Source organism: Phalacrocorax aristotelis, chromosome 2, assembly GCF_949628215.1.
Source record: "Phalacrocorax aristotelis chromosome 2, bGulAri2.1, whole genome shotgun sequence".
Lineage (NCBI taxonomy): Eukaryota > Metazoa > Chordata > Aves > Suliformes > Phalacrocoracidae > Phalacrocorax > Phalacrocorax aristotelis.
In genome coordinates, this window is record NC_134277.1 from 150,214,715 (window position 1) to 150,232,440 (window position 17,726).

At 35.6% G+C, this 17,726-nt stretch overlaps 1 protein-coding gene across 1 annotated transcript in view; it reads right to left on the reverse strand.

Annotated features, from left to right (window-relative positions):
* CSMD3 (CUB and Sushi multiple domains 3) overlaps positions 1-17,726 on the reverse strand; it is a 614,053-nt gene that overhangs the window by 36,985 nt on the left and 559,342 nt on the right. The window contains exons 58-62 of the mRNA XM_075085810.1: positions 15,633-15,815; positions 13,829-14,005; positions 7,609-7,788; positions 3,877-4,050; positions 2-175 (exon numbers count right to left, since the gene is read on the reverse strand). Coding sequence (XP_074941911.1) covers positions 2-175; positions 3,877-4,050; positions 7,609-7,788; positions 13,829-14,005; positions 15,633-15,815 — 888 coding nt within the window. The remainder of the gene's footprint in view (position 1; positions 176-3,876; positions 4,051-7,608; positions 7,789-13,828; positions 14,006-15,632; positions 15,816-17,726) is intronic.

A 17,726-nucleotide genomic window follows, 5' to 3' on the forward strand; every position in this document is an offset into this window, starting at 1 on the left:
CCTATACATCGAGGAGAAGAACCACTCCATGTGCCATCTGCTTGGCAAATCCTGGTGTTGGAGCCAACCAAAATAAAAGGAGGATTGCAGCTGAAGGAGACTTCTGATTGATAGATGAAGCTTTTGCCTTCTCTTCTCCCTTGAGCAGGTACTCCAGGGTCACCACAAAACTTTGCTGTGAGAAAAGACATCATAGAAATGGAATATGTCATTTATTAAAATAGAAAAAAATGACATATAAACTCAGTCAAGCAGTTACTCCAAATTTTGTATTTATTTTATTAAACACAGGTCAAATACAGAAACATTTAATAGGAATCCAAAGAGAGACTAGATAGCCAATCTTTAGTCTGCTTCAGTTTGCAGTAGTGCCTGCATTATGGTTTTGGTCATTAACTTGAGGTTGACACTCAGGGTTACACAACTTATTTTATTAAGGCCCAAATATTGACAATTCACCTCTGCCCCAAACCAAATCAATCTGCAAATCTTCCTACAGAGAGCAATCAGAGAGTATACCAAACCTTCATGTCAATCTCCCATCCTCTCCTGCTTTCTGCCACCTACCCCATGCTCAACATTTTTGTATGATTAAAGGACTTGTCACACAGATTTTAGGAATCGTGAATTCTTACTTCCTCATCCTTCCCTGAAAGATAAGATTTCGTATGTATGGAAATACAACATTTGAAAGTTAGTATAGCTAACAAAAAAAAAAGAATCATAATAAATTTCAGCTGCAGTCTGAAAGTCAAACACTAATAAGCTGTTACGAGGCAGGATAAATTTGACTGATAACATATCCTTAAATTCATCTTTTCATTTTATACATATCACCTAAAGATTCCTTATGTCTATAGTATAGCATAACTAAGTAAATGCACTGCTGGCAAATTTACTGTCCGCCTTCTGCAGTATGAAGTACTGATTATTGTCGGAAGCTGGATTTTGAATAATTGATTCAGGAAATGCAATCAGCTATGGCAAACCCTGTGCCATCAGACTATATTATTCCCTGACACACTGTGAATTCCAATATTGTAGAGTCTAATTTCATATCAAACAGAAAATGCTGTAATATGCATGAAAAAATAAAACACTAACCCAGGTTTGTGCAACGACGTATTTCTAAAAAGTCATGCTCTACAGACAGTGGAATTTCTACTCCATTTTTCTCTTCTACAAACAAAATTTGAATTACATCTTTTAAACAACCACCTTCAAAATACATTTTTAATACACCTATTTTTGTCACCTGTGCCTTAAGCTTTCCAAAGGACCTGCTCATGTGAAATGCTCCTGCCCTCTACCTCTTACTGAAAACTCTGACTGTATGGGAAGTCCATGCACACACATTTTTGAAGAAAAAGGGCTTAATCTATAACATACTAGAAATTTATATAATTCCATGGATTTAAGTTGAATGGGACTGTAATTTATGCTTTTATTAGAATATACTGTGGAAATCTTAATTTGTAAATACATGAAACACTTAGAGATTGCTCTATGTGTACCCCCTGCTCTGGGTGTACCTGCTTAAGCAGGGGGATTGGACAAGATGGTCTCCAGAGGTCCCTTCCAACCCCTACTGTTCTGTGATTCTGTGATTTTTAACGCAGACGCTTGAAATTATCTCCTGAACTGTTCTTTGTACCAACGAAGTAGCAACCACTCTCAAGGAAAATAAAATCTTCACATTAAAAAATTGTGGGTTTTTTTAAAGTTTATTAATTTTTTTTAATAAAACTAAGTAAACTCCAACACTTCGTTGATGGTCAGCTTTACCCGATCATTGAATAGTTACTGAATATCTGCCGTCTATATAGGTAACAATGGAAACCAGGCACCATGGTAAAACACGACAGTTTTCCTCTGATATTTGAATAGGACAAACTAAAGTTGCAGCAAACTGGAAGCTCTGTGAGCCCTACCACTCCCAATGGAAATATTTTCCTAAGGACCCTGAGAGCCTTTAACAGAGACAGGGCTGTGGAGCCCTGGCACTGAAACTGTGAGGCTAGACTCAGTCTTCAAAGACATTTAATAGATTAACAGAAAGGTTTATCTGCAGTTAGGAATTTTCAGACATAGGTCTATATTTTTTCTTGCCATCTATTGCTAATCTTGTAAAAACAGCAGTCCTTTACTCAAATTACTATATGAATAATTAAGTAGACAAATTTACTAGGTCATATATGACAAATACTCCACCAAAGACATGACCATATTCCATTCTGAATAATTATTCCATGTTATAACTATACCTTGCATATCTTCAGCTATAGGCTCTATGAAACCAAGCTGTGAACTAAATTTCTCATGTCAAGAACTGCTTAAAGATTGCTCATCGAGAATGACTTTCACCAGCTCCTTCTCATTTCTGCCAGATGGCTCCTAGTTTATGCTCCTTGGCAAGCACTGGCTGCCAATTGACGTCGCTTGCGAGCCAATGGGTAACCATTGCACATCAACAACGCTCAGTTAATGTAATGTCTGCATGAAACAGCCTTTAATTCCCAGGCAGTTTCATTCTGTGCTAACTATACCTTTTAAAAAGTTTAAAGGTGGAGCCCTTTTTTCAGGGCATATTGAGTATTCCAACCTCAAAGAAGACAAAGAGCTTATGGCATCAAAAATTGAATGTAAGGACACAGTATTTTAATAAAAAACATATGACGAAAAGAATTTTTCATGGTCTTTGGTGTTCATAATATAGTGGACTGTAGAAGAGCTCCATCTAGAGAACTTAAACAACAAATGGTGGAATTTTTTCCTTCCTGAAACAATGCAGTTCACAATGTTCCAGCTCTGGCACATAGTGTTTCAGCAGCACTAAGCAAATGTTGTTGATGATATGAGAATATCATCAGGAAAAAAAAAGGAAAATAAAAGATCATCTCTATGATATGCTTTCACAGTAGTAGCATATAGCCAAAACAGAGAACAGTTTTGAAAGGGAGAGATGAAGAACATAAAAAATAGTAAAAGAATGGAGAACTGCATTTTGCAACATTTAGCAAGCTACCTGGCAAGTTCAGCTATTTGGCAAGTTCGAATTTAACTTCAGAAACTGTAAAGCCACAAAGATGAAATTGTGCTTTTCCAGTGAGACTCCTTGCTCTAGACCATTACAGAGTTTCAGTCGTATAGCTATTCTACAAATAACTACAAAACCTCCTTCTTCAGTGCAATCAATTGGATATCTCTCAGAAGCATCACAATCACTTCTTTAAAAAAACTTTTTCAATAATGAGTGGAACGACACCAACCTAAAGAAAAAGCCACATTTGCTATTGTAATGAAATTTGTAGCAATATAAAAATCCATCAATTTTATAACTTTCAGGTTAACAAAATTTACTGCATGAAACTTATAACTTAATTTAGTGTAAGAGGAAAAATGGACAATTGTCAAGGGATCACCCTGGGGCCTAGACAACATTACCAACAGAAAAAACTCTCTGTGACATCAGAGAAAGTTTAGGATGAGCAACGAACAAATAAAAGAGATTATAATGGAATTCCCTCTATTCTAGATGTAGCTGGATCTGAAAACACCACAGCACCTCTTAATCTTGTTTTGCCTTGGATTATTTGGTATGCATTGCCTGTAATTTTTTTTTTTTTTTGTGCCTGTGTTTAAAGTTTCTTATACACTCACAAAGGATTTACAGATATTCCTATGTCTTCCTCAATCTACAAATTATGTTACAGTTTTGGAAAATGTAGAAGGATTGTCTTTGTCCCAGGTTTGAAATGAACTCAGCCACTGCTAGGGAGAAAAAAATAATAAAAAAAAAAAAAAAGGGAAACTTTAAAGACAAAAAAAGCACTAGAGTTGAATAAAGAAATACAGGATTATAAAGTAAATACATACGCAAACACTGAGGTACTTCACCACTCCATGTTCCATTCCCAACACAAGTCAAAACAGCAGGAAAAGAGAGTTCATATCCTGGAGAGCAGACATAGCTAACGCTAAATCCCCAGTCCAAGTTTGTTCCTTCCAACCTTCCATTAGAGATCTGCGGAGGAGTTGGGCAGGTAACAGCTGCAATAATATTCAAAATAATTAGGCCCAGCTGCTGTAAATATCCCCAGTGTACACAATTACCAGAAGAACCATATGTGCTAATTTCACCTTTTTCAGAGGACAATACAGTCAGGACATGCTATCTTCCTCACTGTATTCTTGCCACATTTCCTGAAGCTAGTATTTCTGGTTTCTTCCATTTAGGAGACAGTGGCTGACTGATGAAGTGTCTTAAATAAAACCTGATGCTGTATCAAACCAATAGGAAGACTACCTAAAAATCAGTACGGAGACTATGAAGTGTACAACATTTAAGATATGTCTGGTAGTATTTTGTTTGTTTAGACAACATAGAGTACAATTATCTTTAGTTACTGTGATAATAGTCAAGTTAACCTCCTTAGACATTTGCTAGATATTAATGTCCAGGGATGAAATTCCAGGGTGATCGTTCCAGATTATGAGTTCCACAGTTTGGTTAGTATTTGTTTCATGAACAGCTCCTCACCAAAAATTGTCTAGCTTCTAGCTAGAGCAAGAAAATGTAAGGATTTGCAACCTCTTGAAACTGTTGGTGTTGTTATATCTAAGGTGGTCAGCAAGAAGTGTTTCAGCATAGTTTCTCATTTCCAGGTCGCCCAAGTGAAAACAGAAACATCTTCTACTCAGTTGTAGGAAAGAGGACTGAAAAACACCACAGGATGACAGTAGAAATAAACAAACATAACTGTGGTGATGAATATGAAAGTGTTATTCACTGGATAATGGGGTAGTAACAGAAAATTGTTAATTAAGAGCGGAAGGAAAGAGGGTATAAAAGAAGTCAAATAAGAAAAAATCAAAATCAAAAAGAGAAAGGGGGAAATTTAGGCCAAAGTCACTAGAATGAATGAGAAAAGAAAAGGCGTAAAAAAGAGAAAAGTTGGGCGAAACCATGCTAGCAAAAGAGAAAGAAAGCAGTGGAGACAGTTAGGGTAAAAGAGAAAAGGTGGTGACTAAAAATAAAACAGAGAACACATAGGTCACAAGAATGGAGGAAATTAAATGCTGCATTCATCACAAGGGTGCCAGAGCAGTGGAACAGGCTGCCCAGGGAGGCTGTGGAGTCTCCTTCCCTGGAGGCATTCAAAACCTGCCTGGACACGTTCCTGTGCCCCCTGCTCTGGGTGTGCCTGCTCAAGCAGGGGGGTTGGACAAGATGATCTCCAGAAGTCCCTTCCTACCCCTGCCATTCTGTGATTCTGTAATAACCTTTAAACTTATGTTTAGACAGCTATCATCTTGCAGGCTCGAAAGAAGTCAGAGGCACTAGATCAGAAGTACTGTGTATTTGAATGTGATCTGCATATGGCTCACTATGTACCATTTCCCCATTCTTATTATAATCTTCAGTGAGACAACCTGAACTATTTACACCACAAAGATGCTCTGCAGCATCATTCATGGCTGTCTGAGAATGCTGGGAGAAAGTAGTACAATTCTGAAATAATCCTTTCCCAACCAGTAAACCATCTCTAAATTTGAAGGCCCTATTTTTTATAGTTTCTATTTCCCTTGCTCTGGTTCATAGCTTAAAAAAAAAACAACAAAGCAACCAACCCAGAAAAGGACATGACAGTTTTTGCCACACTTTCATGATGCTTTAATAAAAGTAATTTAAAATAAATACACTGAGCAGCAAAAGTCTGTCCGCATTCTCTGAGAGCTTCATGACTAGTCCTTTTAAAAAGATCTGTATGTTTTAAATTCTGAGCTGAATAATAGAGGAAGAAATACCAATCAATAATTAGGAAAGGAGACATAAGAAGTAACATGAAAACTGGTGTAATATCAGAGTTTTGGTGTTAAAAAAAACCAAACCAAACCAACGCCCAGCAACAAGGCAAAATGCCTCTCTAAATATTTTGGTTGGAGATTTAACCATAAATATGTACAGCAACATTTCTCAGTTTAAGAGCTGAAAGCATATTACAAATGCAAGTCTGCAGAAAGACAATGCTTGAATAGTTGAATATTTAGTTGCAGATGAGCATGCATCCTCTTCCAACCAGGCAAAGCCAGAGGATTATTTATATCTTCTATTTCAATGGCATGGTGACAATTACACATCCATTTTCTGCTCAGTTCATTTTCCAATTATTTTAACTAAATGGTACCAGACGACCCTGGCACTTCCTTCTGACAGTAAAAACTAATTGTTATACATTTCAAACATAGTACTGCATGTTTATTATTTTAATTACACAGTCAAAGAAACGGGGTTTATTAACTTACCTAGTGCACTCACACAAACCTGTGTGGAGTAGAACGACGTTTTAAGAATACTAGAGATTCTGTGTTTGATTATTATTTAGTATTCATACAAGCCATAAATATGTATGACCTAAATGCAGAATGACTCAAAAACTCAAAGCCAAAATTGACAGTCTCCTTCTTTGTATGGTTCTGTTGTAATCAATTCAGAGCTAGATCTCCTGCTCCCAGTCAGGTGCCCTGTAGTCCTTAAGAATTTGAGGCTTGGAAACTACATAATAAATACTTGTTCTGTCTTATAATTTTTAGCTGTTCACTTATAGCCACTCTTGTAGACAGACAGACTCTTGGTGAATAGGACTGGTATGGCCATTCTGTTCTTAAAAACAATTTTGTAACTGAAGCTGAGGCTGGGTAAGAACACAATATGAATATTAAAAAAAGTTAATTATTAAGAAGATCTCAAAGTCTGACATTCTTAAGAATGTGTTGGGAAAATAACTTTAAAAATTGACATTATCAAAGATGAATTAACATTAAAATGGACTTGGTAAGATATCAGGAGAATTGTACACAGCAAGGAAATTAATTGTAGATGGGGTGGAGAACTGAAATTTATTTGATCTGTTTTGATGAAAAATTGCAAAATTCCAATAAAACAGAAAAATCAGGAATTCAATTAGTAAAAGAGAGAAAAGAAAGATCTTGGGATTAATCCTTTTAGTTTTCAAAGTAGACAAAATAACAGGAAGCAGAAAAATTTTATTAGGAAATTTGCCAGAAGGATTTAGTCTTTTTGCTGAGTGTGTCAATACAGCACAGTGATGTTCAAAGATGCATGTCTAATGAAGGAGGGATCAGAGAAAGATCTTAGTATTATGGACAGGGTAACCCAAAACAATTTGCCTTTGCCAAAGTTCAGTTGTATATATGCAGACCTTTCCCAAAGGTGTCTATTGTGCTTAAATGGTCTTTTTATAAAAGACAGGAACATGTATAAGGTCTTTTTATGGTATGACATGTTAAACTTAACAAACAAATCTAAACCATCATTTTATGTTGGCTAATTCAGTTTAACAGCAAAGTAATAAAATGTCTATAAAGCTACAAAAAACAGTTCAACATACTGTGCTGATATGAAACATAAAAAGGAAAAGAAGCAAAGGATGAAGTCACCGCTCCTGCAGCCAAAAAATTAGTTCAGTGCATTCATACTAACAGTAAGTTTTAATTTCAGTGGAAATATTTGGCTGAGTCATTACAATAAACAGTGGATATAAATGTCATAGAAGAAATAGCTGACAATCAAAATAAACGCTGTACCTTTGCATGTAGGGATTACTCCACTCCACGTGCCATTGCTAGTACAAGTGCGAATTAAAGAGTTATTTGATTCCATTGTATAACCAGGTTGGCACATATAAGTAACATTTTGTCCAACAACATAATCATCACCATATCTCATGCCATTGGCTGGGACTCCTGGATCTCCACAACTGATAACTGCAAGTAAATATTTGAGGAACAGATTTTAAAACCTAAATGTGATTTATTTATATATGAGGGGGCAAACATAGGGCAAAACTAGGAGTTTATTGAGGAAAAAAGGAGAAGAAAAGGTATCATAAATCTTATCTCCATAAAGAGAATATAAACATATATGTAATCTGAATTAGCTGCCAAAAACAAGTGGAGCTATATAGCAGTTATATTTAGAGAACATCAGTACATCTGTTCAACAGTAGAAGTAATGAAATCTACAATTTTGATCAGTAAAATTTCAAGATTATAAAATGAAAAAAAACAAGAAATAATCCATATGTCACTGCCACCCTTTGATACCCTCCGATTTTCCTATCAGTTCATTTTTAAACCAGTTTCTTTATTAAAGAAGTAGATATCTACTGCTAAGTTTACTTTTCCATGGGTACATCCTGAAAGGAAACATAGTCTGGGAAATTTAAAATACATGACTGCAAAAAGCTCCCACTTTGTAAATGCTCAGATGCTTACTATGTACATAAACAGATGAGAATGTTCAGGCAACCCCCAAACATGGGCCATGGCTTATGCCAAAATTAGGCCTATATTACTTCAATTAGTGGGAGTGGTTGTAAAGCCTCTTGTCACTTCTAGTCTCAGGACATAATTTAATATCTTAATGAGATTAACTATTCATAAGGAGTTAGTAAAGAGTTATATCATTATAATCCGAGAATAATGGCAAAATAGGTTAGTTTCTCTCAGATCTGGTCAATTGGATCTATCAATTTCTGGAATAATTTTCAGGGTAAGAAATCTTGAGAACCCTAGTGACAATGATCAAAAGCTGTTGCTTTCAGGAAAAAAAAAAAACCAAACTAACCAACAAACCAAACAAAAAACCCCACAAAACAACAACAACAATACCACCAACCCCACAAACCAACCCGAACTCTGGGGAAAAATTATAGTTCATACAAAATACAGCACCCGTGTGTTTTAGTTTATCTTACTGTAACTTGAGAATCCCCCTACACTATTTTTATCTCTTCTGGAAAACTGTGGGAGGCAGTTTCCTGGGCATAAAACACATCCTGGCCACTTCCAACTCAATGCCAAAGCATGACCAATGTGAATGGCCCCCTTTCTGTATCCCTGTCTCAAAAATCAGAAAACCCATGACTACATGTTTGTAGTGTATTCTGTCCAGGTCCCTTGATCTAAATAATTGGGGAATTGAGAATCCGTGGTGTATAGTATACCTGCTCTACAGTTTATCACAGTCTGAGGAGCAGATACTAATTAAACTGCTTGTATCAAATCTTTAAAAAAAAAAGTCCCACACAATCACTCTCTGTGGATACAGAAGAGACTGTGAAATATACCACAGGGTTATCTGGTTTAGTCTAAAGGCAGTTAATGCAGTGATAAATAAAATTGGAGATCAGTGCATTTTATTTTACCTAGTAAAGCAGTAATTTTAATTATTTTTTTTTTTAATTTAAAAGTCATAGGTTTTTCTCTGTCATTCTTCAAAAAACATAGAGCTGTGAAGGACAGAACTGTTTCTTTTAGTTACAGAAGTATATTCATATACTGTACATGTTCTTTCTTTATTTGACATTTTCCATTTACTATCCTTAATGTTGCAAATTCAACTAAAATAATCCTTGATATTTTTCCAAGTATACTATTGTTTTGACAAACGCTTATGCTTTTATCATTTTTCCCTAATCCTTGTTTCGCCTTTTTAGATTTTCCTGTATGAAGAATATTTCAAATCATTACCTTATGAATTTAAGAACATGCAAACACCATAAACCATATATGATCAGACAGCTGCACAAACAATCCATTTATTTTATACCATTGAAAACTATTTTCATTGTTTATTTAAATCCAACTAAAACCTTGTTCTCAGCGTTTTCATTCATTTTCTTTGCAATCTCCATTTCTTTCTTCTGGTCATCAGTACAAACTTTTTGCTTCTTCCACTGTTACAGTTACTGTAATGATTGTACCTTTTCCTGCTTCTGACTCTTTCACATCGATCCATTATACAGCAAGAGCCACCATGGCTTTAGCAGATCTCTAGATTGTTCTACCTTCTCAAAATCCCTACCTTCCTATCATTAACATTTTAAGCCATATTTAAAAAACAAAACAAAACAAAACAAAACCACAAAACCAAACCAAACAACCAAACCAAACAAACCCAGACCTGATTTTCTTTCATGTGTTTTTGCCCTTCTGTACTTACTAGTCTTTATCTTACTATAACAAAGAGAGTTGCATGAAAGAGGAGACTTGGGGGGGGAGGGGGGAAGTCATTCTTCATATTACTGTGTTGTAACATTAGAACAGTTCATGGAAGTGGGTTAACCTGAGAAGCCCCAGTCCTGTGCTGCACTATGTTGCACATCCAGCATGGCATTCAGACCTGTGCTGTGCCACCCAGATCCCTTGGCCAGGGCACAATCTCAGCCAGCTCATTTCAACAGAGCAGCTGCAGGCAGCTCCCATTCGGTATCAACGATTACGCCAGCTGCATGTTCTTGCTTTTTATCTAGCAAGAAGTTCTCATGAGAACATTGTTTCTGACTGTAGAAATGATAGAGATTTTCCTTGTAAGAAAATTGTATAATAGTTTGAACAACTGAAAGGGGAGAATCTTTGCTATGGACAAGGTCTGAATGGCATGCTGCAAGTGGGTCAGAGGCTTGTTTGACACTACACTTCCCAGGGCTCCCAGCATATAAAGGGGCATAAGAATATCTGTACTATCCTCTTCTTATAGTGTTAGCTCTGAAAAATAGGATTTTCAATGATACACAAGAAGTAGCCCATTACTTAGTAGCTGTAATAAGTACGGGCTGGCTGTAAATTTTGACACCACCTGGAGTAAACAAAAGTGGCATATCCTGAATCTTCCTATTAAAAGGGACATGAGACAGAATCACCAATTAGGACACTGATACGTGCTATGTGTTCCTTAGAGTAGTGTTGTGGGCCCGAAAGTAGGTCAAGGTCTTGTCTGGAGAAAAGAACCTGGAATTGTGGAAGATCCTAGAAAAGGAGATGTGTGGCGACAAATATTAGGGGATGACCCTGACTGATAACACCTGAGTTTCATATGAGCAGAGGCATAGTACAAACGTATGGGACTTTGAACCCACCTTTCCCAGGACAGCAGAGAACTACCCTAATGTAACCCTGAGAGGGAGCAAGGAAGTGTGAGATAATAAGGCAAGTAAAATCTCTAAACTGTGTGGTTCTTAAATGTACACCAGCATCCAGATCCACTGTAGACTGCTGTTTACTTTGTGTCACCCATGACAGCCACTCGGGACAGGTGTTTACCTAAGCTGTTCTGGAAACCAACAATGATTCCATGAGGGTCCACGACTTGAACAGGCAATAAGCAAATTTTGGGAAATCTTGTCATAGTAAAAAATGGAGAACATGTGTATTGGTTTTGGCTGGGATAGAGTTAATTTTCTTCATAGTAGCTTGTATGGTGTTGTGGATTTGTGATGAAAGTGCTGGTAACATAGCAATATTTCAGTCATTGCTGAATGGTGCTTGCACAGCACCAAGGCCTTCTCTGTTTCTCATGCTGTCCTGCCAGCAAGTAGGGTGGGGGTGCTACAGGTGTTGGGAGGGGACACAGATGGGACAGCTGACTCAAACTGACCAAAGGGATATTCCACACCTTATGTCATTGTGCTCAGCAATAAAAGCTGCAGAAGCGGGGACATTCGGAGTTATGGTGTTTGTCTTCCCAAGGAACCGGTATGCGTGATGGAGACCCACTTTCCTGGAGATGGCCAAATACCTGCCTGACAATGGGAAGTAGTGAATTAATTCCTTGTTTTGCTTTGCTTCTCTGCACAGCTTTTGTTTCACCTATTAGATTGCCTTTAACTCAACCCACAAGTTTTTGCACTAGTACCCTTCCAATTCTCTTCCCCATCCCACTGTGGGGGAGTAAGTGAGCAAGCGGATGTGTGGTGCTTAGCTGCTTACTGGGGTTAAACCACAAGAGCAAGGTAGGGACAGGTGCAAAAAATTAAATAAAACCTGCCCTTTCAACAAAGTCTTTTGGCACTGCCAGTTCTACTGCTTTGTATACACTTTGTAATCATTATGATAAAATTGTTCCCTTACTATAGATAATCTTCTTCAGGTATGTTTTATAGACCTAGAGATAAAACTGTCAGGAGAAAGAGAGGAGATTGTTAACTCATGATCTGCTAACTAGCTATTTAGCTAATATTGTCCATTAAGTCTTGTTACTTATCAGTTTAAATTCTAAATTGAAAGACAGAGAACATAGCAAGTTAAGTGTGATGAACTTTAATGTATTTTAAAATTTATATTTAGATGTGCTAGGGAACTGTAGAATCAAAGGTCTGTAGAAAGGGACACAGACTGGAAACAGCAACCTGCTCTATCTAATCCTGCTATGAGCAGAGGGGTTGGATGAGATAATCTCCAGAGGTCACTGCCAACCTCAGCCATTCTGCAGTGCAGCAAAATTCCTCTCAATTTCTGGATTTTTTAGAGCTGCTGCTAGTACCTGTATCAGTTTAGATACAAGTTGTAGCACCTAGTAGCACTTCTGCACCCCTTCAGGAATTAGTTAATGGTCAGGAATGATCAAAAAGGCAGAAAGGAATCAGGCTGAGATTCTGATTTCATACCTTTTTTTGGTAAGATTTTCATTCAATTGTTCTTTTCATATTCTGATCATTCCAGGGAATATGCATTAAACTAAAAACCCCTAAATACCATAATCACTGGAATGAACATATAAGGGGATATAATTTTTAGATGTGTAATCATAACAGAGAGAACTGTGTATTAGGGATGTCAATAGATTTATTGTATAACAAAGTTAAAATATTTATATATTGATCATAGCAATAATATTTTTTCTATTACATACAATCTTCACAATGACTCTGTTTTATTAGGATACTGTCTCTGTTAAGACATTTTTCTAGGTTTTAAGGAAAAATGCCAAGTTTCTACCTGAGCAGTTTTTTTTCAGAAGGTTGTTCTAGCATGTACTTCAGCTAAATATCATTCTAAAATACAAGAAAAAAGTATAGATGCAATTACCATCACAAAACACCTTTATCCTTGGTACAATAGATCTGGTTCTCATTAGAACTTGGAAAATGATAAATAAACAAAAACACTGGGTGCTTTCACCAGAAAGAGAAGTTTTCTATATCATTTTACTTTTGGCCTCTATTTGGGTTGCTATAAATGTGTAAAGTAGCGAACTCTACAAAAACTAGGGTATTAGTTCAAAATTTAAACAACAGTTTGCTATACCTCTGATGAGGATATGTTTCCTCAAAACAATAAGCAGTCTCATGTGTCACATAAAGGTAAAATTTTCATAATTGTTACTAGAAGGCAAGCTAGGAAATGTAATAAAGCAGGAACAGATGGGCTTGAAAATAAAGTGTTGCAAAATGTTTACTGTGAATGTGAGAGAAGCTGAAATAGTTTCTGTTAGCTGAGGAACCAAATCAAGCATAAGGTTAATGAAAAGGCCAAACAGAAGATGTTATGTGAGAGGGGGACAACAGTTTTGACCTTAGAGTCACTACAAATAGAATTCTTAGGCGTTCATTTCAAGGTTTTTATTTTCTGCCCTCTGGAAGACCAGACTATTATACTGCTAAGTCTCCATGATGAAGAAAAGCAATTAAATGAATAATGTCTGAATATGACATATCACAAAACATAAAAAAGATTAAAAATATATACTAGGAAAGAATTAAAATAGGTAGATCATGTAACCATACAATTCCTCTAAACTGTAACAGCAGTCTACATCTTTTACTGTTCTAAGTCTGACTTTAAAAAAATATACATTTCATCTCATAGTGCTATATTTTTTCAGTGTTTCATGTACAAAATTATGTATGAAGTAGTGCAAGAAAAAGCTGAGGACTTAATTTATTTGCATCCAACTTCAATACTTCACATTATTGTCTTTCAGAGGAGGCAAAACCAAAGACTATTCACTACAGATATGTCTTACTTGTGCAATTTGGCAAGGATCCAGACCATGTTCCATTGGCAGTACATTGTCTTACAGATGATCCAGAAAGTATGTATCCTTCCATGCATGAATAAATTACTGAATTAGAGAACGTAGTTCCATCAATTCGAAATACTTTTCCATTGGCAGTTGTTCCTGGATTACCACACTGCACAGCTATAAAGCAAGATGTTAAATATTTTTAAAATGTAGTAAATATTATTTTTGAAATAGTAAAGTCTAAGGACAATCTTGCTGGCAGTAGTGTTATGTGGTAGAAATCCATGCTGTTATCCTGAAAAATGTTTTACCACTTATTGACGAGGCATGTTGTGCAGTAAATAGCTGTTTGCAAAATTATTTATTTTATCCTATTGTAGGTAGGGAAACACAGACTACTAATTTAGCTTTAAAATCTGCATTGAAGGAAAGCTAGTGTAGCTGCAAAGACAAACTCACAATGATAAGAAAATGCCTGATCTACAATTATGATTGTAGATTTAATTTGAATCTATAGTACGTATGCATTTATAGCATCACCAAAGTATGTTTCCTACGTAAGTCAAAGCACGTGATAGAGTGAAACTATTATTTCACAGGCCGGTGTAATCCTGATGTTTCCCAGTTCTTCAGTGTTCAACTTTGGAATTTTAATGTGTCTTTCTTATGTGATTACGTATACACATCTAACCTATATGACCTAAACTAGAACAATATACCTGTGTGTGCATTACACACACTTATATATATATATCAGTGGATAAGACTCATCATTGAAAGAGATTTTTAGGGGGAAAAATAACACTGAAAGTGTCTTAAAATATAAAAAGGGGTAATTAATTTCTGTAACAGATAAGATCAAAGAAGAATAGCAGAAAGCTGAGTTGGGCTAAGAATATCCCTTCAGATAACAACATAGAAATACATATATATATTTATGTTGTTTCAGGATGGCAATCATTCAGTAGAAAGGATATTACAAAACCAGCTTGTGAAATTAGTTTTTAAAATGACATGACTTTCATATAGATAACGGACTTAACAGTGATAAAATGGAAGAGTACAGATTCTCAAATTATTTTCTGCTTTTCAGCAAGCTTTTCTTTGAAGAAGAATCTGTTGGGAATTATTTCCTATTTTTGAATCAAGATAAACAAGGTAATAAGTGATTCTCCATAAATATCCTGTTAGAGCTTTCTTTTAAGACAATACAGCTAGCTTGAAATTTCAAGAATAATTTTTTCCAAACAAACTTGTTTTAGCATTTCATTTTCTATTGAGAAATAATAATGTCATCAGTATTAGTAAATAAAATTATTAAGCCAATCATTTATGACATATATGTATCTAATGAAATCCTAAAACTCAGCTCTTTCCTCTGAAATTCAGATATATAATGGTTGCAATTAAAGATCAGGTGATGGCAAGATTTTTAATGGATAAAATCTTTCAGCAAAAACTGAGCCCTAGAGGCCTTATCTATTTCCTTTTCTGTTTAGTTTTTTGTACTGGATAACACATATAGTTGATGCTGACAAAAGATTGAGAAGAAATAAACAGTTCAGTATATTTTTTTCTCAAAACTTTGAAAACATGCATTTCATGGGTGCCAGGGACTTATTTCAAATTTGTCATCTGATACCATGTCATTGCTATGGTGTAAAAAATTATTTAAAAAATTTAATGGTCAGTCCAAAATCAACTGTATACCATTCACAACATAAAACTGGCAATGTAAAATTGGTTTTCTGTTTAGCATTTTTAACAAAACATTTAAATGTAGAGCGGATCTTCTTTGATTTACCTTTGCATTCAGGTTGTCTTCCTGTCCAACTTCCATTTGCTGTACATGTCCTTTCTTCTGAGCCATGGAGGATATATCCAACATCACAGCTGAAATGTACCGTGCTTTTAATTTTAAAATTGTTTTCTTCCCTAGACCCATGACCTGGGATACCTGGATCACCGCAAGAACCAGCTGTATCACCTAGAATTTACAGCGCAAACATTAAAACAAATGTGAAATGCTATTATGATACTGCATTTAAAATATGTTTCTATGGATTTATAAATAATTTTTTAGACAAAATACCCATATATCTTGGTGGACTTGAGTCCCTGCAAGTACAAAACTACTTGATTCTCAAATAATTTTGTTTTATATAAGTACAGAACAGAAATACCGTGGCCATTTTTCATTTAAAATAAGGACTTCTGAGGAAAACCAAGGTCCTGATCTTAAGGATAATATTCTTGTTTGCCCCTAACAAGCAAATAGTGAATTTGTCACTTTTGGTCTTCTGGATACTTGGAGCAGACACCTTTGTTTACTACTTCTATGTAAGAAATTATCTTATTACTGCCATTTAAGCTTAATAATAATAGGGCTCTATGGGAAGTTAGGACCCTGGAGCTGTAGATGCAGAGAAAAAGAGAGCTTCCCTTGCCTTGGTTGGCACTGCATGTGTGTAAACTATACTGTCAGAGTGACTGGTTGGACGCATCTCTTTACTAAGAAAAGCATGTACAGAACTGAAGAGTGAAAGGAAGAAGAGTAGAACTAGCTTACTTTGCTTTGAGAATTATGGTGTATGAACAAATACTTGAGTCTGACATGTCCAAGAAGCTGACTATAGTTTGATCAATTATGAAGCTATTTCCTTTCATATAAGCCATGACTCCTTCTTTCCCCATGAATTCATTGAAAAACAATATAACTGAGCACCTCACAGAGCTGATCTGCACAACTATAGGCTTGTGGGAAGAGATAATGCAGTTATGAAGCCTCAGGCTGAAGGCACATCTGGAGAGTTAGAGAAAAGGGCAGAACTTCACTTGGAAATGCAAAAAGAGAACAAACCTGGCAGCTCATACTACCTATCCAACACCTTGCTGAAGCAGCTGACAAACTGGCTAATTATGAACGACTCTCACTAATTTAGGAGCCAATTTTATCATTACTTAAGTTAACCAAGCTTAGACTGACACTTTTTGTTTGAGAATAACCAAACAAGCTAATGTAGTCATGCCTATCACATTGTGAACTTTTAAAGCATGTATGAGAAAAAAGTACATGGTCCTATGTATTTAAACATTTTCAGAAATAATGAATTAGCTCAAGTAAGTATAAGAGCTAGCTGACTGGTTCAAAATCACAGACTGAGAAGTTTAGGCCCTTCTCTGTTTATCCATTTCATTATGTGACACAGATCAGTAAAGGAGCCTGCCAGCTCTGTTTAAAAAGAAATTGTAAATAGGTCTAAATTATAGTAAGTAAAATAATTTTATAAGTTTTTAAAATACTTAATGTCCAAGCTGTTTAGATGACTTAACAACCCTGTAGTTTGAAAATAGTCTTCTACATATTTTTACAATAACTTAAAGATGTCCTAGATGAAGACTATTTTTGTGATTTTAGGAATATATATCTTACATTTTCCAGTATTATTTATTTAGACTATGAAGAGTTTGGGACGGGGCCTATTAATTATTCCATACTTGTAAAGTCTCTACAGTAACAGCTGTTTTCTGCAAGTTACTTCGCATTATTCCTAAAATAATTTTATGGTATAGAAATGAAAGTAGGCTTTTTGCTATGCCAAGTATAAATTACATATTCCTCTTGTAAATGAAATCATGTGTTCTTTCCTTATGCCTAATTATTACCTTGAAATATTACTTTTTTGATCTTAGGGAAGTTAACCACCAGCTCTTTTGACTGAAAGTTACGGAAATAATTTTTCTAAATTACTAATCACATCAGGAAGTGATGGTGATATAATCAATGATATCATAACAGAACATATTTTTATTACCTCATGCAGATATTCAACAAAGTGAAAATCACAGTCAGTTATGAACCATCCTTCAACCACATGTGTAACAAATTCTCAACTGG